General features: G+C 50.4%; 1 protein-coding gene across 10 annotated transcripts in view; it reads right to left on the reverse strand.

Moving 5' to 3' along the window:
* LOC102054325 (rap1 GTPase-activating protein 1-like) overlaps positions 1-17,846 on the reverse strand; it is a 52,178-nt gene extending 34,332 nt beyond the window's left edge. For 7 of the 10 annotated variants that reach the window (XM_055710862.1, XM_055710867.1, XM_055710864.1 and 4 more), the window contains exons 1-4: positions 14,217-14,321; positions 6,714-6,807; positions 6,231-6,266; positions 871-918 (exon numbers count right to left, since the gene is read on the reverse strand). In XM_055710862.1, the coding sequence (XP_055566837.1) occupies positions 871-918; positions 6,231-6,248 (66 nt within the window). In that variant the 5' untranslated portion in view covers positions 6,249-6,266; positions 6,714-6,807; positions 14,217-14,321. Of the gene's footprint in view, positions 1-870; positions 919-6,230; positions 6,267-6,713; positions 6,808-6,990; positions 7,108-11,247; positions 11,611-14,216; positions 14,322-17,745 lie in introns of those variants that run through there. The other 3 variants (XM_055710861.1, XM_055710863.1, XM_027802011.2) reach the window with 3 other exon arrangements.
* Between the last annotated feature and the right edge of the window lie 422 nt (positions 17,847-18,268).

Genomic DNA, 18,268 nt, shown 5'->3' on the forward strand with positions numbered 1-18,268 from the left:
CACCCACCTTCCTCCTTGAAACTACACAGAATACAGGCACGCCAGATGAGGAGGCAGCCATACAGGCACATGGGTGAAGTCAGGAGTGACAGCCGGTCTCCTTTCCTTCCAGTGCCAGCCAGCTGCTGTTCTGCACAGGTGACAGCAGAGATGGTAGAAACTGTACCATCACCTGCAGCGAGACCAAGGCTCTGCCATCTCCACAGCTAGAGCTGTGGCATACAACCGAGGCGTGACTGCAGGGCCAGGGGCAGCGCCACAGCCATGTCACACCAGGTGGGCGCCCCTTCCACCACCAAGAGCCAGGCCAGCTCCACCACAGCCCAGCGGCATCAGTGCTCTATGGGCTGCTCTTAAAGGCCATTAAAGGATTAAATTCAAGGTCATGGCTGACTTCAAGGTTACTGTGGCTGAGCTGAGACTGGAGGAATGGAGAGGAAGAGTTAAGAATTTAAAGATGGGAATCTGTTCTTATCGGCATAATAGTAAGGGAAACAGAGCAGCTTTCTAGTAGCATCCATAGCAGTCCTCAAGCATACTGAAATAAATGCAACATGGTTTCATAATTATTATTATTATTATAGCTCTTAAACTGAATAAAATTAAAGAAAGTACTTAGCCAAAACTAAGTTTTTTAATAATAAACACTTACTGGAACCACTTAAATTTGAAAAAGGGAAGCATTGATTCTATTTCAGCTACATAGTTTCACCCTCTTGTGCAGTGACTTAAAAAAAAGGCAAGCGTATATGTGTCCTTGCACTGTTTGTAGGCTCCATGTTCATTTCAAGATGAAAATACACTGCAAACCAGATCAGTAATTATCTGTCATTCTCAGCAACTTCGGAGGCAACAAGGACTTTGCCTGACCTTGAGAGGAGCTGGAAGGGAACATCTTTGTTCATCCAGACGACTCCCCTGGAAACAAAGTCACAGACAGTGAATCCTATGTTTGAGCAAGTCTGTTTCTGTTACCCTCTGTCCCCTTCTCTGTACCCTCAATATGCATATTTTGCCTCTCTAATTTTCTACTTTATGCAAGTTTGGAGTAAACAGGAGGAGCAAAGCTAGAATTTGGCCAGTCCCCTGGCTTGGCATGTAAACGGAAAAGCTCCCCTGGCCACCTTACATCTCTTAAAAAACAGAAAGCTGGCAGAAATCAAAAGCAATCTCCCAGACTGATGCTCTTACTTAATTCTCTAATCTCTTCTAGCTACTTTAAAACACTTGTTTTGACAATTGGGGCTAGGCGAGAAGACTTTTCTTATTAAGCAGGTTATGTGCCTTGCTCCCATCCACGTAAGAGAACACATCTGTTCTTATGTGCCACAGAGTGCGGCTGCAGAGCTTGGGGGCTGCTTCGCCAGGCAGCCTTGCTGGCAGGTGGCTTGGGATGCAGGGCAGGAGATGACTGGATGCCTGGCTGCTTCCTGAACCAGCAGCCGGCATCCAGACTTGCTTTTCTTTCTTAAGGCTATTCCATCCTCCCTTCTCACTGTGGCAAGAGTAGCTTGTGTGCACCACAGTTCCGCAGCAGAAGCACACAGAACAGCGAAACTGTAGCGAGGACAGTGCCAACATGAACGGAGCAGAGGCAGAATAGGAGGAGCCCCAGAGATACGGGGGGCAGCAGGCTGCACAACATGCTGGCCACTGTCCAAGCCGACATCAGTACACGCAAAAGAGTAAGAGGCAAAACTGGCATCACCAGATAGGAAGCTGCAGACCAGGATTTAAGTTGCAGCTTTCTCTTAGACACAACACCTGAGTATTCAGCTACTGGCACCTAAATCCTGTAACTCATATCAGAACATTTTTATACACCATCAGTGACGCTGCGCAATAGAGTGGCTATCAGGGATTCCAGACAGGAGAAGTAGCTCTCAACTTTGTTCTGAAAATAAGCAGGATCTGATTTATAACAGCTATGTCTATGCAAGTATTCTACAGTGGAACTAGCTTGTAAACTAGTGTCTGGTAGAAATAAGTAACTCTCACTGGAGCCCTGCAGTGGGGATCTGAAGAGGCTCTAGAGCAAACATTTGAGGCCAATGCTCCACCATGCAGGGTGAAAAAACTTCCAGTATAGCAACAACATTAACATCGAGCAATAGCAGCATTACAACATGGATTAATAACGATCCTTGAAGAAGCAACAAAAGAAAGAAAGAAAAATAAAAAAAAGAGAGAGAGAAAAAAAAGACATCCATTACACATATAACTGGGGTCATAAAAAAATGAGAAAGCTTATTAAACGAGCCATAAAAGAGCTAAACCTTCATGAAATTATGAGGAGCCAGACCTTGAGCTTACAACAAATGCATAACACCTTCCAAAAACTCCTAGAAACACCAGAAGTAAGCTATAATGGCCGAACGCCAGGGTAAGGGAGACTAGTAGCAGATGCACGAGGGCATTCCTCATAAGTCTGAAGTTGAGTTCAAGCACAAAAAATAGATACAACAACAAATCTTAGTTGGTTAAATACAGAAACACAGTAAAGCAAGCGAGGAACAATCTGCAGATAACATAGCAACAGAAATAAACAATAATAATAACAAAAATAAAGAATTATTTTCCTTAACTACATTAGGAGAAAGAAGCTTGTCAAAACGTCTACAGGGTGACATAGGACCAAACTACAAAAGCTGAGCTTAGAGAGAATTACTCTCCCCCAAGAAAAGGTATATTTTTAAAACTGTATTTTCAACAGGGAGCCTGAACAAATACCAATTTAGAGCTATTCTTCATAGGGCAACATCAGAAGACCTGTTTCAAATTGCAGTGTCAGTAGACAGCACTGACAAAACGAACATTAGCAGGATGTGGTGGGTTGTGAAATTACGAGGGAACAAAGGCTGGCGAGCGATCTTCACCTTTGCAGAGGCAGTAGTGACCGATTAGCATCTGGGGAGGTCACGAGGCTAAGAAAGGGGCGTGCATGAAATACAAGTGTGAACGGGTATTTTGTTGATGCAGCCTGGAGTTTCCTGGTCAGCCAGGGCTCACAGGGAGTGCTGGGCTCAGGAACAGGTCTCTGGGGCAAGACAGGCCCATGCTCTATCCAAACAGGACTGAGACGGGAGGTACGCATATGCACAAAGCAGCCCCAGCCCCTCCAGGACAAGCCCTGGGAAGGACTGGGACAAGCTTGCTACACTCCAGAGCATTTCTGCACACAGAAACGCAGGCGGGGAAACCGTGGTTTTGCGGGTTCTCTCTCCCCTTCCTTGGCATTTTTGGCAGATCCGGTAAGTGCAGAAAGTTTCCAGTTACAAGGGAGGTCCCTGTAGGAGACCAGTAGTTCAGAGTGGCCTGAAGGAAACCTTCCCTGGCTGCTGTAAAGGGGGTGCTGCCTGCAGTGGAGGCTCTGCAGAGCACGGAGGAATGCGCCGGCACATTCCATGACTCTGCACTGTTAAAGGAGCTCCAGGGAGCAGGAGACGCAGCCCGAACCCAACCAGCTTCCCTCTGGAGTGAAGCCCGAGGTACTGGCACAGCTCTAAGGCAGCCCTGAGCTGTGCAGCCCGAGGCTTTATTCCAGAGGGTGACCAGGGCCTCAGGGAACTGGCACGTACGCTGCTGATGGGTGGCAGCGCAGGCGGAACAACCGGTGGAGATGGCTGTCATTCCCCAAAGGGGGGCACAACCTGTGGCAGCGTCACCCACCTGCTGGGAGCCCATTGGCATTCGGGGCGGCTCAGCTGCTGGCGCTGCCTTTAGGGCAAGGCCCCCCCTGGCCACCCCCAGCCCACCACAGACAGCAGCCTGGGGACCCCACACTGCCAGGGTCCTGCGCCGGGAGTGCCTGGCCTGAGCGGGGACAGAACAGACGGCAGAGGAAAAACTGCCCGGACCCACAGCCGGGTCCACCATGGCCTAACGATAACACCCGCTTTCTGCAGGGAAAGCACTGGTTCAAAGCAGACAGCTTGGATACGAAGGGGAGACAGGAAAGAAAACATGGAGGTGGCTGTGAGAAAATGAGATGGAAGGGTATGCTGGAACCATACGGATGCAGGCTGGAGGTGGTAACATCACACCACAAAAGACAAAAGCAGGTAAGTGAGGAAGGATTGGCTATGCAAGTATGCAAAGACCTACAACATCAGGGTTTATCAGCTGAAATCAGATTTGCTTGCTTTTCAACTGCCCGCACCGCAGAGCGACCAAGGAACATCGTATGGCCCAGCACCCTTAGAGGGTATTTCCTGTGGCATCACCACATCTGCAGCACAGAACAATGTGGCCAGTAGCCCGTTTACTTCAAGTAATGAGTATTAAGATTACAAAGGAAGAAAAAAAAAGGAAAAAAGCAAACTTCATTCCCAGATTTCAGAGGCAGGTTTCAGTTTAAGAAGATAGTACGCATTAATTCATCACACATAATGTGAAATGGCTACTTTAACTTTCAGTCAAGCGATTCTACTCCAATCCCATTGTTAAAGTACTCAGATACTAATTCTGTCCTGTGGCTTTGTTGTTGTTATTTTACGGAGAAATGCCCAAGCCTCCTGCTTTGCCTTTTACTCACTTGTTTGGTAATGAAAATCCCAGATTTAAATTTCAAGAGTGATTCAACAAATCTAAAGGATAGCTGGAGTCAAATGGAAGGAAAGGGAAAGCAAATACAGAGAAAAAAAGGATAAAGAAATAATTAGTAAAAATCTAAAGAAAGATTGCAATTTAAAGATAAATAATAAAAATAAATTGGGGAGAGTTCTTTTGGAAAACATCTCCCTTCTTTCAAAAAGTTGCTGTCATAATTAAGCAGCAGCTATTAATTCTCCTAGTGCAAGTCAGGTGACAAAACAAGCTAAATTAAAAAACAAACAAACAAACTACTAGACAGTCTGAACAATGGGCAGCTAAGAAACCAATACAGATGCAAAATTAGGTGGTCTGCATATGCCAGCAATTCTCAGCAGTTCCTCGTTACACCCCTAACTGAAGCGGTCTGAATCCAGTGGGATGTAGTTCTCACACGGCCAACGGGGAGCTGAGGAACCCTGAGATCTTCAGTACCGCAGTGTCCCAGTGAGGGACACCTGGCAGCAGCCGGTGTTCACCCAGCTGGCAGAGGCTGGACAGGCCGTGGCAGCGCCCACAGTGCCCACAGCGCCCACAGCCCCGCGCTCAGCTCCCCCCAGCGCGCCCCATGGCCTGGCACAGCCAGCGCTTGCAGTTCTGTCGTGCCGAGAACGTACCCCAATGGGGAGGGGGGGGCAGCACGGTGGTTTCAAGGTCTGTGCCTGCCTACACATTACTGTACAGAAGACATACCTTCAGACCCCCCCTGTACAGAAGACATACCTTCAGACCCCCTCCCCCGCACCCCCTCCTAGCCTGCCAGGCAGCACTTCAGCCTCACGGCTCCACGCTTGGTGCTGCGCTGCTGCCGTCCACCTCCTCACCTTCACACTCCCACCAAAGCTTGTGTTTCCATCATATCCACAGTATGATCACCCAAATTCCAGAAAATAAGTTAATTGTTTCTTCTAAGTTTAATTCCTGCACATAATAGGAGGCAGGAGTTGTGTGCCATGTCAGGTCAGGCCAGTCACCCACAGCATTTTAAAGGTGTACCACTTAGAAAATACCGGTAATCTGTAAGGATGCTCTGGGAAGAGATTTTGTTGTTAGATATGTAACACATATAACATTATTAGATTATTATCTCTTTATTTGGTAGGGCAGGATTGGTTTTTTTCCTCCCTTTTACTGTATTTTAATTTTATAATGTAATATATGCTATTAAATGCACATATTGCCGTAACAGAATTAAGCCAGTCCTTCTTTCTTGTGCAAGTTGAAGACAGGCAGTAGTTATTTATTAAACTGTTTGACCTTGCTAAATGCAGTTATGTTAACATCCTATTAATCACCTGTCATTAGCAGCTGCTGCCCAGCAGAAGCAATTTCTTGAAGATGCCAGAGATACCTTAATGCAACTTTGATTTTCTCAGAATCACACTTCTGCAAAGAACATAACTATAATATTTGCATCTATTCCTTCCATCATGCTGGTTGGAAAAATTAACACAGGGAAACACTTCTGAAACCCCATTTAAGGGTAGGTGTAGGTGCTTGGGCCTGGGAGAGCTAAATATTCTGCAAGACTAAATTAAAGCATACTGGGAGCAAAGCGACAACGCAAATTGCAGCCAATTATTTGTTTGGCTATGAAAAATCACAAAATGTCAAAGTCTGACAGAGTAGCTTCTCCTTACCTGCATTTTTTCAATCATCTCAAACAAGTCCACAGTCTGTGAAAAGACAACAGGGAAAAGAATTTAACATTTGCAGAAGCTAACATTATCTTCCATGCTAACTCAGACACCAAAAGAGCCAACAGCTCCTTCCACATTTTGGCACAGAAACTACTTGCTCGCTGAAGACAAGATGGAATCATTCTTCCTTAGCTGACAGCAGGGACAAAAGAACTAGCCAAATTGTCTTCAGCTTGTGTGGCAAAAGCTTGCCCTGGAACCTGGTTGAACAGTTACTAGAAATTTCTCTCTTTCAATGGGCCAGACCACTGACTCAGTACAGTACAGCATAAGAAATGAATAAATGAAGCCTGGGATTGCCACAGAAGTGAGCAACTACAGCCATAAGACATGCACGCACACAAGCTTGCTTCAGTCATTTCTTCTGCTCAGTGGTTCAAGGCACATTCCAACCTCAGCCAGAGGGACATGGGCTGTCTTTACCTTGCTGGGGACAGCAGGAGCGAGAGCATATGGAAAGCCTTGGGTGGGAGAGTCTATAACATCACTGAAGCAGCGCACCCCTTCCTCGGACCTCCTGCAAGGGGAGGAGAAAGAAGGAAAATCTTCTAACTCTTGGATATCTCAAGACACCAGTGCCTGCCTGCAGTGCCGCCTCTGCCTTCTGCTGCCCTCTGCTTACTATTCCTCTCCCCAGACCACTTCCTGCCCATGAGGGACCTTCACGCCCTGTGAGATTCCCTGAGCTGTCTCAGCTCACCACTTGCCACCTGCAAACGTCCTGGATGTAACAGCAAAAGCCGCCTGGCCCCGACTGCTCCGCCTCTGTTCACATGCTGTTTTCCTCACCACTGTCCTGTAAGTGCTGCACGATCTCTTTTGCTAGGTTCCTCCTCTATCATAGATCTGTAGCAGAATAAACACAGGACACGGGAAGCTACGGGACCAGATCTGAAAGCTGAACCATAGTAAAAGAGCAGAAAGTTCTGAAATGTCACTGAAATGACAAATGAGCACCCAAAGGACAGCCCCAGCTGCCACAGCCTGGGTATCAGTGTCCGAGACAGCAGCATAGCAGAGATGGTGCTACAGCGGGACTGAGAGGAGCCTGCAACCCTCCTGCAGCCTGCGGGTTACTGCTGCTGGGAAAGCCAGCGTGCAGGCTGGATGAGCTTTTATCTGCACATCTTCTGTTGAAAACACATTGTTATTTTGGCCCTGCTGGAGCTGCAGTGTCAACAAATAGCAGCAGCACTTATTTGACTTCATAGAAGAGAAAGCAAAAAGTAACACAAACAATACACTGTAGTTTAAAAGACATACCCTGCATCAGCCACCGCGCTGTGGGCAGCCTCACTGCTAGCTGCAGCTCTCCTACTGTTAGTTAATAAACCTCCTGTGCTGCTCACAGTTTTTACTACAATGACAACTGGGGTGTAAGTCATGGTAGAGGTCGCATAGGTGGGGCGGGGAAGAAAGCCCAAGTTCCTAATACAAGACTTGTCCGCTTTGTAATGCAATCATGAATATGCTGGTTATGTGATCATATAACACAATCATAAATTGCTGTCCTTCAGCTGTTTGATGCACAGACTCCTACTGCTTCCACGCAAAGGGATCAGCACCTGTAAGTCATGCAGGCTCTTGCTTTGCCACATTCCCTGTTGCATGGAAGTGCGATGCATTCCCGTCATCATGAAGCCACACTCCATTACATGCTCCAACAATCTCAATGCCCACCAATTCTCTGACAATTCACAATTTATTTTAGTAGCCCAATGACATCACGTAACTTGTATATAGGCTGATCTACACAAAATAACACAATTCTTCCATCCCACAATTTTCTCCTAAAATTCAAAATGAGAGAGATCTGTGCAATGCATCTAGAGATTAAAGCCGTAATGTATATGGGAGGAAAGACGCAGGAGTTAGACTTGACATCCTCAAACAAATATTGGAATAGTTAGATGGCAAATGTATTTTAAATGAATATTAATATCATACCAACACATGCTTTATTTATCATCTTATTCATTTACTTGCAAGTTTGGGAGTAGCAAAATTTATGTCCAAGCAGTACACGAAATATTTTCATTGGGTTTTTTAGGAATCTGAAGTTTCTGCTCTGCAAGCCCTAAAAAGGTAAGAGCTTAATTTGATAAGTTTTCATTTTCAGAAACTAGCCATCTCCAGAGAAGTGTAATAGCAGAACTTTTGTGCAACTGGATGCTCTGGGGCCTTGCTACATGCTGTAGAGGGTTTTTTTGCCCTGTCACTGGTTTGAATCCCGAATCATTCAGCAGAGAGCAAAACACATGCCAGCACCATGGAAGCTGGCAGCTCCCAGGGCAGGTCAGCGTGGCCGGTCCTGCCCCGCTCCCATCTCTGCCCCTGGGGCTGGCCAGGGCACCTCGCACAGGGCTGCTTCTTACCGCTCAAGCCAAGCACAGTCCTAGTGTCAAAGGTCCTCCAGCAGATGCCAGACTCACTGGTCTTATCCTACATTTAGAGATGTTCTCAATTCTGTCATTATCTCAGGTTAGGGATGTGCTGAGGGAACTCAAAAATCCAGGTGAATGACTTAGATTTTATGTTATCTTTCACAAAATATTACAAATGCTTGGGGCCATTGTAACTATTGCTTGAAAGTCCATTTGTGAATTTAAAACTTCTTGAATGAAAAACATTAAGCTTTATTTATAGAAAGAGAACATACTGCCTTTCAAATTGGAACTTCAAGCTCCTTGGCCACAGAAAAGCAGAATATCAACCTTCTCAGAAAGAAAACCAGTTCTGCAGGGAGAGGAATACGCATGTGCAAATGTATCCTGGCTGAACCTTTATTTTTAGGAAATAGCAACAAGGGGAAGCAGAGGGCCCAGAAAATGTCAAAAACTAAACTAGGATTTTACTAGTGACAGTAACCAGTGCATTAATTTCAAGCAGGTAGCCAAACTACAAGTAGGCACTGCTGATCCACCACTAACAATGCCACTCTCAATACTCAGCAGCACGTAAAGGACCTTTGCAGACCTCCAAGCCACTATATCCACACACAGAGCTCTGCTCACCCCCTGTATTCCTGCCTGGCAGCATCCTTTGCTATTTTACTCCTGGGATCAGTCTGTACAGCTCTCTCAAAATCATTCCCATCTGCTATAGCTGAGCCAGTTCAATAACCAAGTCAATGCAAATATTTGCTCTGAGAAAAGCACAAGTCAGCCTTGACAGATTCCATCCATCCTTTCATCCATCTTTCATAAGTATTAAGGAAGTGAGAAGTGTCTGAAGAGATAAGTGCCCCAAACCCTCAGGTAAACCCTCCTGAAAGTTCACAGGGAAGCAGGCGTATAGCTACTGTAAAAACCTCTGCTAACCTGAAGCCTTCCAGTAGGAGAAACAATACAGCATGATCAGAACAACCCCCAGTATTGACACAGGCTGAGCGGGGAACAGACCAAGGGCATCCCTGAGGGGAAGGACTTGGGGGTGCTGGGGGATGAGAACCTCCACATGGCCCAGCAATGCACGCTCGCAGCCCAGAAAGCCAGCTGAGCCCTGGGCTGCATCCCCAGCAGCGTGGTCGAGGGAGGGGGCTCTGCCCCTCTGTCCCGCTCGGGTGAGACCCCCTGCAGCACTGCCTCCAGCTCGGGGCACCCAGTATAAGGACCCATCGGAGCGGGTCCAGAGGAGGCCACGAGGATGCTCAGGGGGCTGGAGTGCTCTGCTCTGCAGACAGGCTGAGCGCTGGGGGTGTTCAGCCCGGAGAAGGCTCCAGAAGACCTTGGGGCACCTTCCAGTGCCTGAAAGAGCCAGCAAGAAAGCTGGAGAGGGGCTTTTTTTCAAGGGCATGTAGCAACAGGACGAGGGGGAACAGTTTTAAACTAAAAGAAGGGAGATTTAGATTAGGTATCAGGAATAAATTCTTCACTGTGAAGGTGGTGAGACACTGGCCCAGGCTGCCCAGAGCAGCTGTGGGTGCCCCATCCCTGGCAGGGCTCAGGGCCAGGTTGGACGGGGCTGGGAGCGACCTGGGCTGGTGGGGGGTGTCCCTGCCTGTGACAGGAGGCTGGAACTGAGTGGTCTATAAGGTCCCTTCCAACCCAACCTGTCCTATGATTTGCAGCTAGTTATGGAATGGCAGTCAGCACACTGACCGAGTCCCAGCCTCACAGCTGGTTCTTGCAGTGAGACAAGGGCACGTTGTAGCCCCCCCAGCAGGGCCAGGCAGCCAGCGCCGCGCGGAGTCCGGAGCGGCAGCCCCGAGGCGCCTGTGAGAGAAATTCTGTGCAACCGCTCCCCAGACAACAGCTGCTGCCCCTTCTCGCCCTTTCTCCCCCCTTAGCGAGGCACATCTGCCTCCCCCCACACCCGCAGGCAGCCTCAGAGCACGGGGCCCCCTCCTGTGCGCACCCGCGCCCCTTCCCACAACTCCGCCAAGGAATGGCCAGCCCAGAACGGGGGGGACGGGGGGAACCAGGCCAGAACCCGGGGGTCCCTCTGCCGCCGGGACAGTTTGCTCTCAGCTGGTCACAGACTTTTCAGCCCACGGACGCTGCGCTCAGCCGGGACCCCCGACTTCCCTCCCGGCCGCGGGGCGGCTGCCCCAGCCCCTCCTGCCCCCGCACCGACGGGGGGACCCGGGGAGCCCCGCCGGCCCCCGCCCCCGCGGGACCGGGTCAAGGGGAACTCCCCCGGGGAATTCATCCCGCCCGGCAGGTCCACGCCGGTGAGCCCCCCGCTCCCCGGGAGAGGGAGGGGAGCAAGCGGGCCGCCCCCGCGCCCCCCCCCCCACCCACCCCGGCACCCGCCCGGCTCCCCCCCTTCCGTCGCAGCGGCACCGGGGGGACGCGGGGCGGCCGGGTCCGGGCGGCCGGGGGGTGCGCGGCCGCCACCCTCCCCCCGCCAGGCTCCCGCAGAGAACCCCGGGACCCCCCTCCTGCCGCCGCCACCCGGCCCCGCGCCAGAGCTTCCCCCGCCCGCAGCCGCTGCCCGGCCCCAGCCCCGCACGTACCGGCCGCAGACTGCGGCGGGGAACCCGCGGCCGGGGAAAGGGGCCGGGCCGGGCCGCGCTGCCCCCCCGGGAGCCGCCGCGCCCCTCGCCCCGCCATGGGGAAGGGCCGCGGCTGCCCCCGGCTCCCCCGCCAGCCCTCCTCTTCCTCGCCGCCGGGCCCCGGAGCAGAGCGCGGAGGGCGCCCCGCATCCGCGGCACAGGGGGAGCGGGAAGAGACTGAGGAAGATGAAGCCGCGGGGATGAAGCGGTGCCTTGTCCCCTCCTCCGCCGGGGACGCTCAGCCCCCGCCCCTCGCTGGGCGCCGCCGCAGGAGCTGCGGGGGCTGCCGAGCCCGGGGGCGGCCGCGGGGCGCAGGGACGGTGACACGTGGTGCCCCTGGCCAGCTCCACGGCACAGCAACAGCTCTTCCCCAGGCTCTCAGTATCCAGCGGGAAAAGTGAGCATCGAGGCGACCCCCCCAGCTTCCCACGCCCTCCCAGGGTAGACCAGGAGGGTACCAAAACCGCCCTTGGTACCTGGAGCCGATGGACATCGAAGGCTGTGGAGATCTGGCCCTACGCCCCCCTTACGGGACGGCTCCCTGACCTGATGTGCAAGCTGGTCTCCAGGGAAGCCCAAATTTTCAGGGGCAGAAACCCCTCAGCCACATGTATTAGCATTCACTCCCCAATAGATCATAATTCCTGACAAAAACTGAGGATGACAACATGATTGTCCACCGCAAGAGCACGCATACACTTCTGTTTAAATAAAAGCAGAGAGTGCTTCCAGACACATTTTTGGCCTGTGATTCCCAATTTCATTCCACAGGATGATGTCATGTTTCCTCTTTACATGCAGACTTGCAAAGGCAGCAGCCCCAGCTTTAAGGTAAGTGTCAGCCTCACACTGGGCTTGGTCTGACCCATGAAGGGGACAGTAGGGAACATGGGACCAGAGGCAGCATGTGCCGGAGGAGCTGCAGGAAGGCGCAAGGGAAGAGCAAAAGCAGAATTCGGAGAGACCAGACAGAAAACATGAGATTGCTAATATAGACGGGCAAAAAGACAAACAGAGAAAGCAAGCAGCTACACCAAAGTTTTAGGGACAGGAGTGCAGCAATTCATCCTAATGCTCTCTGCAAGTTTTACTTATGCAGGGCCTGGATAGAAATTATGGGGGCTTCAGGGGTCTGTGGGTGGGAAGAGAGCCTGTAAGGAGTAAGGAATCAATCAAGGCAGCTGGCAGCTTTGAATGGATGAAGAAGGGATCCACTTGCTGCTTGTAGGAACCTGCCTGGAGGCCAGCTGCTTCCTCTCCCTGGCAGCTCAGGTGCTGGCGTAGGGCCGGCACAGCACACCCCTTGCTCCCAGTCCAGTGCTGCTGGCAGGGCTCGGGCAAGGCAGGGCAGCCGCTCTATGCACGGCAGCTCGTCCTTCCCTGGCCAAGCCTCCAAGCAGCGTGATGGGCCAGGGCGAGGAGCCACAGCCAGGCCTGCCCGCTCCGCTGTGGCCAGAAGGGAGAAGAACCGGTTCCTGGGGGGAGAGGGGCTGCTGCCCACCCCCACCGCGGGACATCCGCAGCAGCACTGGTGAGCCTGGCCCCGGCAAAAGCCAAGCACATGGACAGGCCCAGGTTCTTCTGCCATTCTTTGGCAACTTGCCACTGTGGACAAGAGCCAACTTTGTTCATGTACAAAACCACACCGGGCTCAATTTAACAGCCTCGCAGCTTTACCTAACCTCCTGTGCAACTCCAGCTGTGTACAATGCCCTCAAGATGCACAAGCAAACAATTATTAAATACCCTAGTTACTGTTCTAATTAGCCTTCTTTAGCAATAATCATATGAATAAATCATTTCCACATGTATGCAAATCACAGGCCCCCCTTTCCCCTTACGGTTCCTCGACTTACAATCAAGCTAACCATTGCTACTGTTCACACAGCTACTGCAACAACATCACCTAATACCAGCCTTTAGTTGTACTAGGTAGATTCAGTTCCTAGACTAATTCTCTGTACTTACAGTCTTACATTGTAATCCATATCTTTGTCTACATTTGCATAATCATTATGCATTTTATAGCTATCATGTGGCTTAGGGACTGGGACACAAATTTCTGTTCTTTCAGGTACCCCTGTAGGTATGTTAACACAGGTACTACAGTAATTGGTGTCTATACCTTTTGCTATGTATTTTTCCCAGTTTTTGTTAACAGAACTTTTTCTTTCTTATACTTGCATTAGCATTTTATCTCGCTCATAAAGGGTAAGTCTGTATTAGCTGTAAAACAGAAACTGATCTCTGCAATTTTATTAATTGAGTCATTGTGAGAGCATCAGAAGCTCCACCAAAGCTGCGCAGTACCACGTACACACAGCAGCACATCCTTCAACAGTAAACTCTTCAGGGCAGAAACTGTTTGGGTTGGGTTTTTTATGTTTTCCTAAAATATTACACTTGGTCGTCACAAGCCCAGAGCTGCACCCACAAATAAAAACATACATGTTTTCCCATCAGCTGTTTCCACAGATCTATGCACACAGCTTCTAAATATAGTACTGAGTGTGCACAGACAGCACCTCCCATGGCCCGCTTGGAATCGTTTTATGTCAAAGGCTGACAGAATTAGGGTGGGTTCCCCCTGAGTCCGGACAGACCCTCTTTCATGCTCCTCCACCTCTTCACTTTGTCTCATTTCCTACAGAGGCACCCGCGCCCCCCATCTCCACTCTCACTCTCCCGGCTGCTGCCCTACATACAATGCAGCAGCACAATGTTCTTTAAAAATCACAGAGCCATGTTCCCTGCCGAGGCTGGAGCTGCCCCGAGGTCCGTCCATTACACAACGCCATGCAAGCAGCGCAGGAGATCTGGATCAGCCCTCCCCCAGCTCTCTTTGCTCCCCTTCCTTCTAGATGCAAAATATGTTTAATTGGCATTGGAGGCAAGATGAGAATAAAGCTGCTAAGCTGTTCGTCCCCTACCTGAGCAAGGACCTCTCATCCCCAGCTGGTGAGCAGATGGAGACAGGGAACCCAGCTGCTCTCCTTTCCTTGCACCATCAATTATTCACGTAGGTTGCAGTGTCCTCCCTCCCTCTCCCTCCCTCCCTCCCTCCCTCCCTCTCTCCCTCTCTCTCCCCCGCTGCCCCCACCTGCAGATGAACAGTGAGACAGGTCGGTGCTGTCAGCTGGAAGCTGGGGCTCAGGGTGGGCTGCACAGAAGCCGCTGCTGCTCCCCAGCATGGGAGGTCAATGCCAGCGGCAGGGGCCTGAGCGCGGGGGGCTGCATGCACCCCATCCTGCTCCCTGCGCTGCTGAGCCCCGCAGCCATGACCCTTACAATCCAGAGCTGGTTGTTGGGGTGGGTTTTTTTCCCCCCCAGAAAAGCACATTTTTTTAGTTCTCTCAAGTATGACAGTTATTTGCTGATAGTGAAATGGGTCATGTGAATTAGTGTGTATAGATCAGATTAGGAAGGGAAAGTAGCAGGCTGGAAAAATCTGAAAGATGCTGACTTAGTCCTGACTTAGCCCCATAGCAAAGGCACTGAAAGGGGGTAATCTGGGGGGATGGGGTGACACGGGACTTTCTGCAAATGCTTTTGGTAATCATTAGTCATGAGACGGTCTGTGGATTGGAATGATTGTTCAGTCACAATTTTTGCCGATAATTAAAGAATTTCCTATGTGGTACCAGTCATAGGCAATGGTAAAATTAGTTCTGGCAGACCTAGGTGAGGTGTTTAAAGCATTTTGCCTTTGCAGAGGGCTATTACCTGCTGGGTGAGTGCTCTAGATCTGCCTCAGAGCAAAATCAGGTTTAATTCCCAGGCCAAATTAACCACTCCATTTTGCACTGGAGTAACTCAGCCTGACTCATTCTGGTCCCATCGGTAAGGGGCACCTCCTACTATGTCATCTCAAACATCACAATAATTTCTTCTGTTAATTCTTCCCATGACCAGAGAGCCATGGCAGAGGCACCACAGAGACACAAAAAGCATACAAGGTTGCTCAAACACTAGGTCATCATTGGCTTCTCTGTCCTAGTGAACTTTTCCCATATTTTTAAAATATATCTGCAGGAGTTTTACCAGAAGTAATAGTTTCCTGAAATCAAGTGAAAAATAAAGTGCCTAATAGAAATTATCAGTATTGCAACCTCAGCTGTGAGCAAGACTCCTGAAAACCAGCAACTCTTTTTTAAGAGGACACTGTGATTGGTTTTATCTACAATTGGTTTCAATTATGTTCTTGCTTTCAAAACTTCATGGATCAAGCTTTGTCAAGCTTTTCTCCACAATTATACAAGCTGGAAATGCTTTGTTTTAAATAAAGAAAAACTCAGCACCTTCTTGTTTTCACATGAGCATGGGAACCGATGAGTTCTATAGCTGGAACAGCAATGAAATTCCCATGGATTTGTTTTGTTTAGTTGTTCCAGGTCTCAGAGTTCTGCCTGAATCTGCTGGAGCACTTATAAGAGCCTTCTCTCCTGCTGAATCTTTGATGAGTGTCACTTTGCAACCTCCATCTCTTTTGGGACCTTTACAGAAAATTTTTTTTCCTGGTTGACCATTTTAATTAAGTTTATAGGAACCTTTTCTCTGAGATCAGAAAACTAGTTCTCTTTGAGATAATTATCAAAGTTATATCAGAGAGATAATTGTCAAATTATCAAAGTACCATTTTGAGAAAATTATCAAAGGAACAAATTATCTCCGAGACCTCAGTCCCCTGGTTTTGGCAGAACTATTCCAAAGGTGACCAGAGGGGTGATGGTGTATGGACACACCCACATAGGGCTGCCTAAAATACAGGTTTGTTTCCAGAAAAGCAGGCTAAGAACAAAATATGGTAAAACTCAATGAAAGTAAGAAAACTGGCACTGTAAACATTAGAAAAGCAATCATGTTTAGCTTTCCACTAAACAGCAGGTATCGATACCTGTCCATCTACCTAGATATAGAGATATATAATTAGGCGTCTTATTCTGAATATTAGACTCATATTGGCCTTACTGTGTGACTATCCTGGCATCTTACAACTTTAAATTAGTATTATTTGTAACCTAATTAATACAATTATAATATCCTGCCATTTCTACAAGCCTATAAATCACCCTTAGATTATAAACAGCCTGAGCCTTCACAGCTGTATATAAAGAATCTAGAAGAAATTGTTTCCATATAAGCACTAACACCTCACATTTCCCTGCCACCTTTATCCGAAGATCTCACAACACGTTACCGATATTGGTTCCCATAATTACCGCTACTCCACAGACCAATAAACCTGCACAGAGAGATGAACCCTCACTGTCACCCAGGGCTGGGGAAGGAGAGCGGAGCTTGAAGCCCCTCAGCACAGCTGCAATGGCCAAAGCTGTCTGTGTACCACACCAACCCGCCAGCCCTGCCAGCATCAGCCCGCCAGCCCGGGCAGCATCCTCACTGCTACTACTGGTGCAGAGAAGGGGATGGGAAAAAGTGGCCAGGGATGGACATGAAATGTGGCAGGACTCCTTGTTTCACAAGCAACAGAATTTTAGGCTGGCCTGTGAAACTGCATCATTAATCTCCTGGCAGAGCCCCAAGATAACAACTCAGTTTATTTTCAAGCTTTGAGCAAAGCTGCCTGCTGGTAGAACTTAATGATATGAGAAATATTTATTAATTTTTCTGATCATCAGTACTGTATGAATTTGGGGAGTTTTTGGCACTATAACTCTGGATAATTTGTCAGCAAGGAAAATTCATATGGATGGAAGTTATGGAATTACTTGCTAATTTCAGAGATGACTGGAATGGGGCCACGATTCAGAAGAGAGGAAGCAGCTCCTCCTAGGTTCTCACATATGTGTCCAGCAGAAGGAGAAGAGGCAACATTCAGGTTGCACTAAGGAAAAATTCAGCAATATGTGAGGAAAAATTGGTTCCCCCTGTGAGGGCGGTTCAGTACTGGGCAGAGGTGCCGACTGGGGCTGAGTAATCTGTTCTTGGAGATCTTCAGGACATGTATCGACAAGGCCCTGAGCAACCTCTTCTAGCTTTGAGGTTGTCCCTTTTGTGCAGGGTAGTTGACCTAAATGAGACCTTTCCATCCTAATCTACTCTGTGATTTTGCTCACTGCACGTCAGAACACCTGTATCATGGAGCGCTCCAAAGCTCAAAGTTCTGTACAAAACCTAAGAGCTTCAAGCGCTGCAGTGCGTCAGGACACAACCGAGCAGAGGTGCTTCACAGACAGCTGCCGCCCAGGAGCCACCAGCCTTCCCAGCCACTCCGCCGGGGAACGCTGGCCCCGGGGAGAGCTCCACAAGCCGCAGGGCTCGCAGCACCCAACGGGGCCACACGCCGCGCCGGGCGGGTCCGGGCTCCGGCCAGCCCGTTACCCAGCGCCCATCTGCGCGGTGATCCCCACCCCGAGGAAGGACTCAGTACCTGGGCTCTGCTGCACAATCCACCTCGTAATTGGCTCCAACTAATAATGTGAACGAAGAATAACTTACTTTATGCTCTCAGTCAGCCCAGCCCCTCAAGCGCAGCGATATGGGGGTGCCCGCAGCCCCCCTGCCAGCGGGCTCCCGCTGCGCGGCCGGCAGGCAGGCGGGAGGGCGCCGGGCTGGGCTGGGCTGCGGGCGGGCGGGCTCGGCCCCGCGGCAGCGAGGCGGGTCCCTGCGGCGGGGCGGGCCGGGGGCGCCGGCGGGGGGGGGGGGGGGGGGGGGGGGGGGGGGCACAGCCGGCAGCAGCGGGGACGGAGGCAGCCCCAGGCGGGGTTTCTGCGCCATGCACGGACCCACAAGCGCCCAGCCGAGCCCTGGGGCCGCCGGGGACACACGAGGGGGGGAGGGAGGTCAGGCTCGGGGGGCGCAGCCGGGGACGGCGGAGCGCGGCCGGCGTGGAGGGGCCATCGGGCGGGCACGGCCCTTCTGCAGAGCTGGGGACAAAGCGGCCCCGGCCTCCCGCAGCCCGGCTCATCGGATCGTGCCCCCCACGCGTCCCCTGTCGGCCCGAGGGGAGCCGGAGGGGCTC

Source organism: Falco cherrug, chromosome 5 (genome assembly GCF_023634085.1).
Source record: "Falco cherrug isolate bFalChe1 chromosome 5, bFalChe1.pri, whole genome shotgun sequence".
Lineage (NCBI taxonomy): Eukaryota > Metazoa > Chordata > Aves > Falconiformes > Falconidae > Falco > Falco cherrug.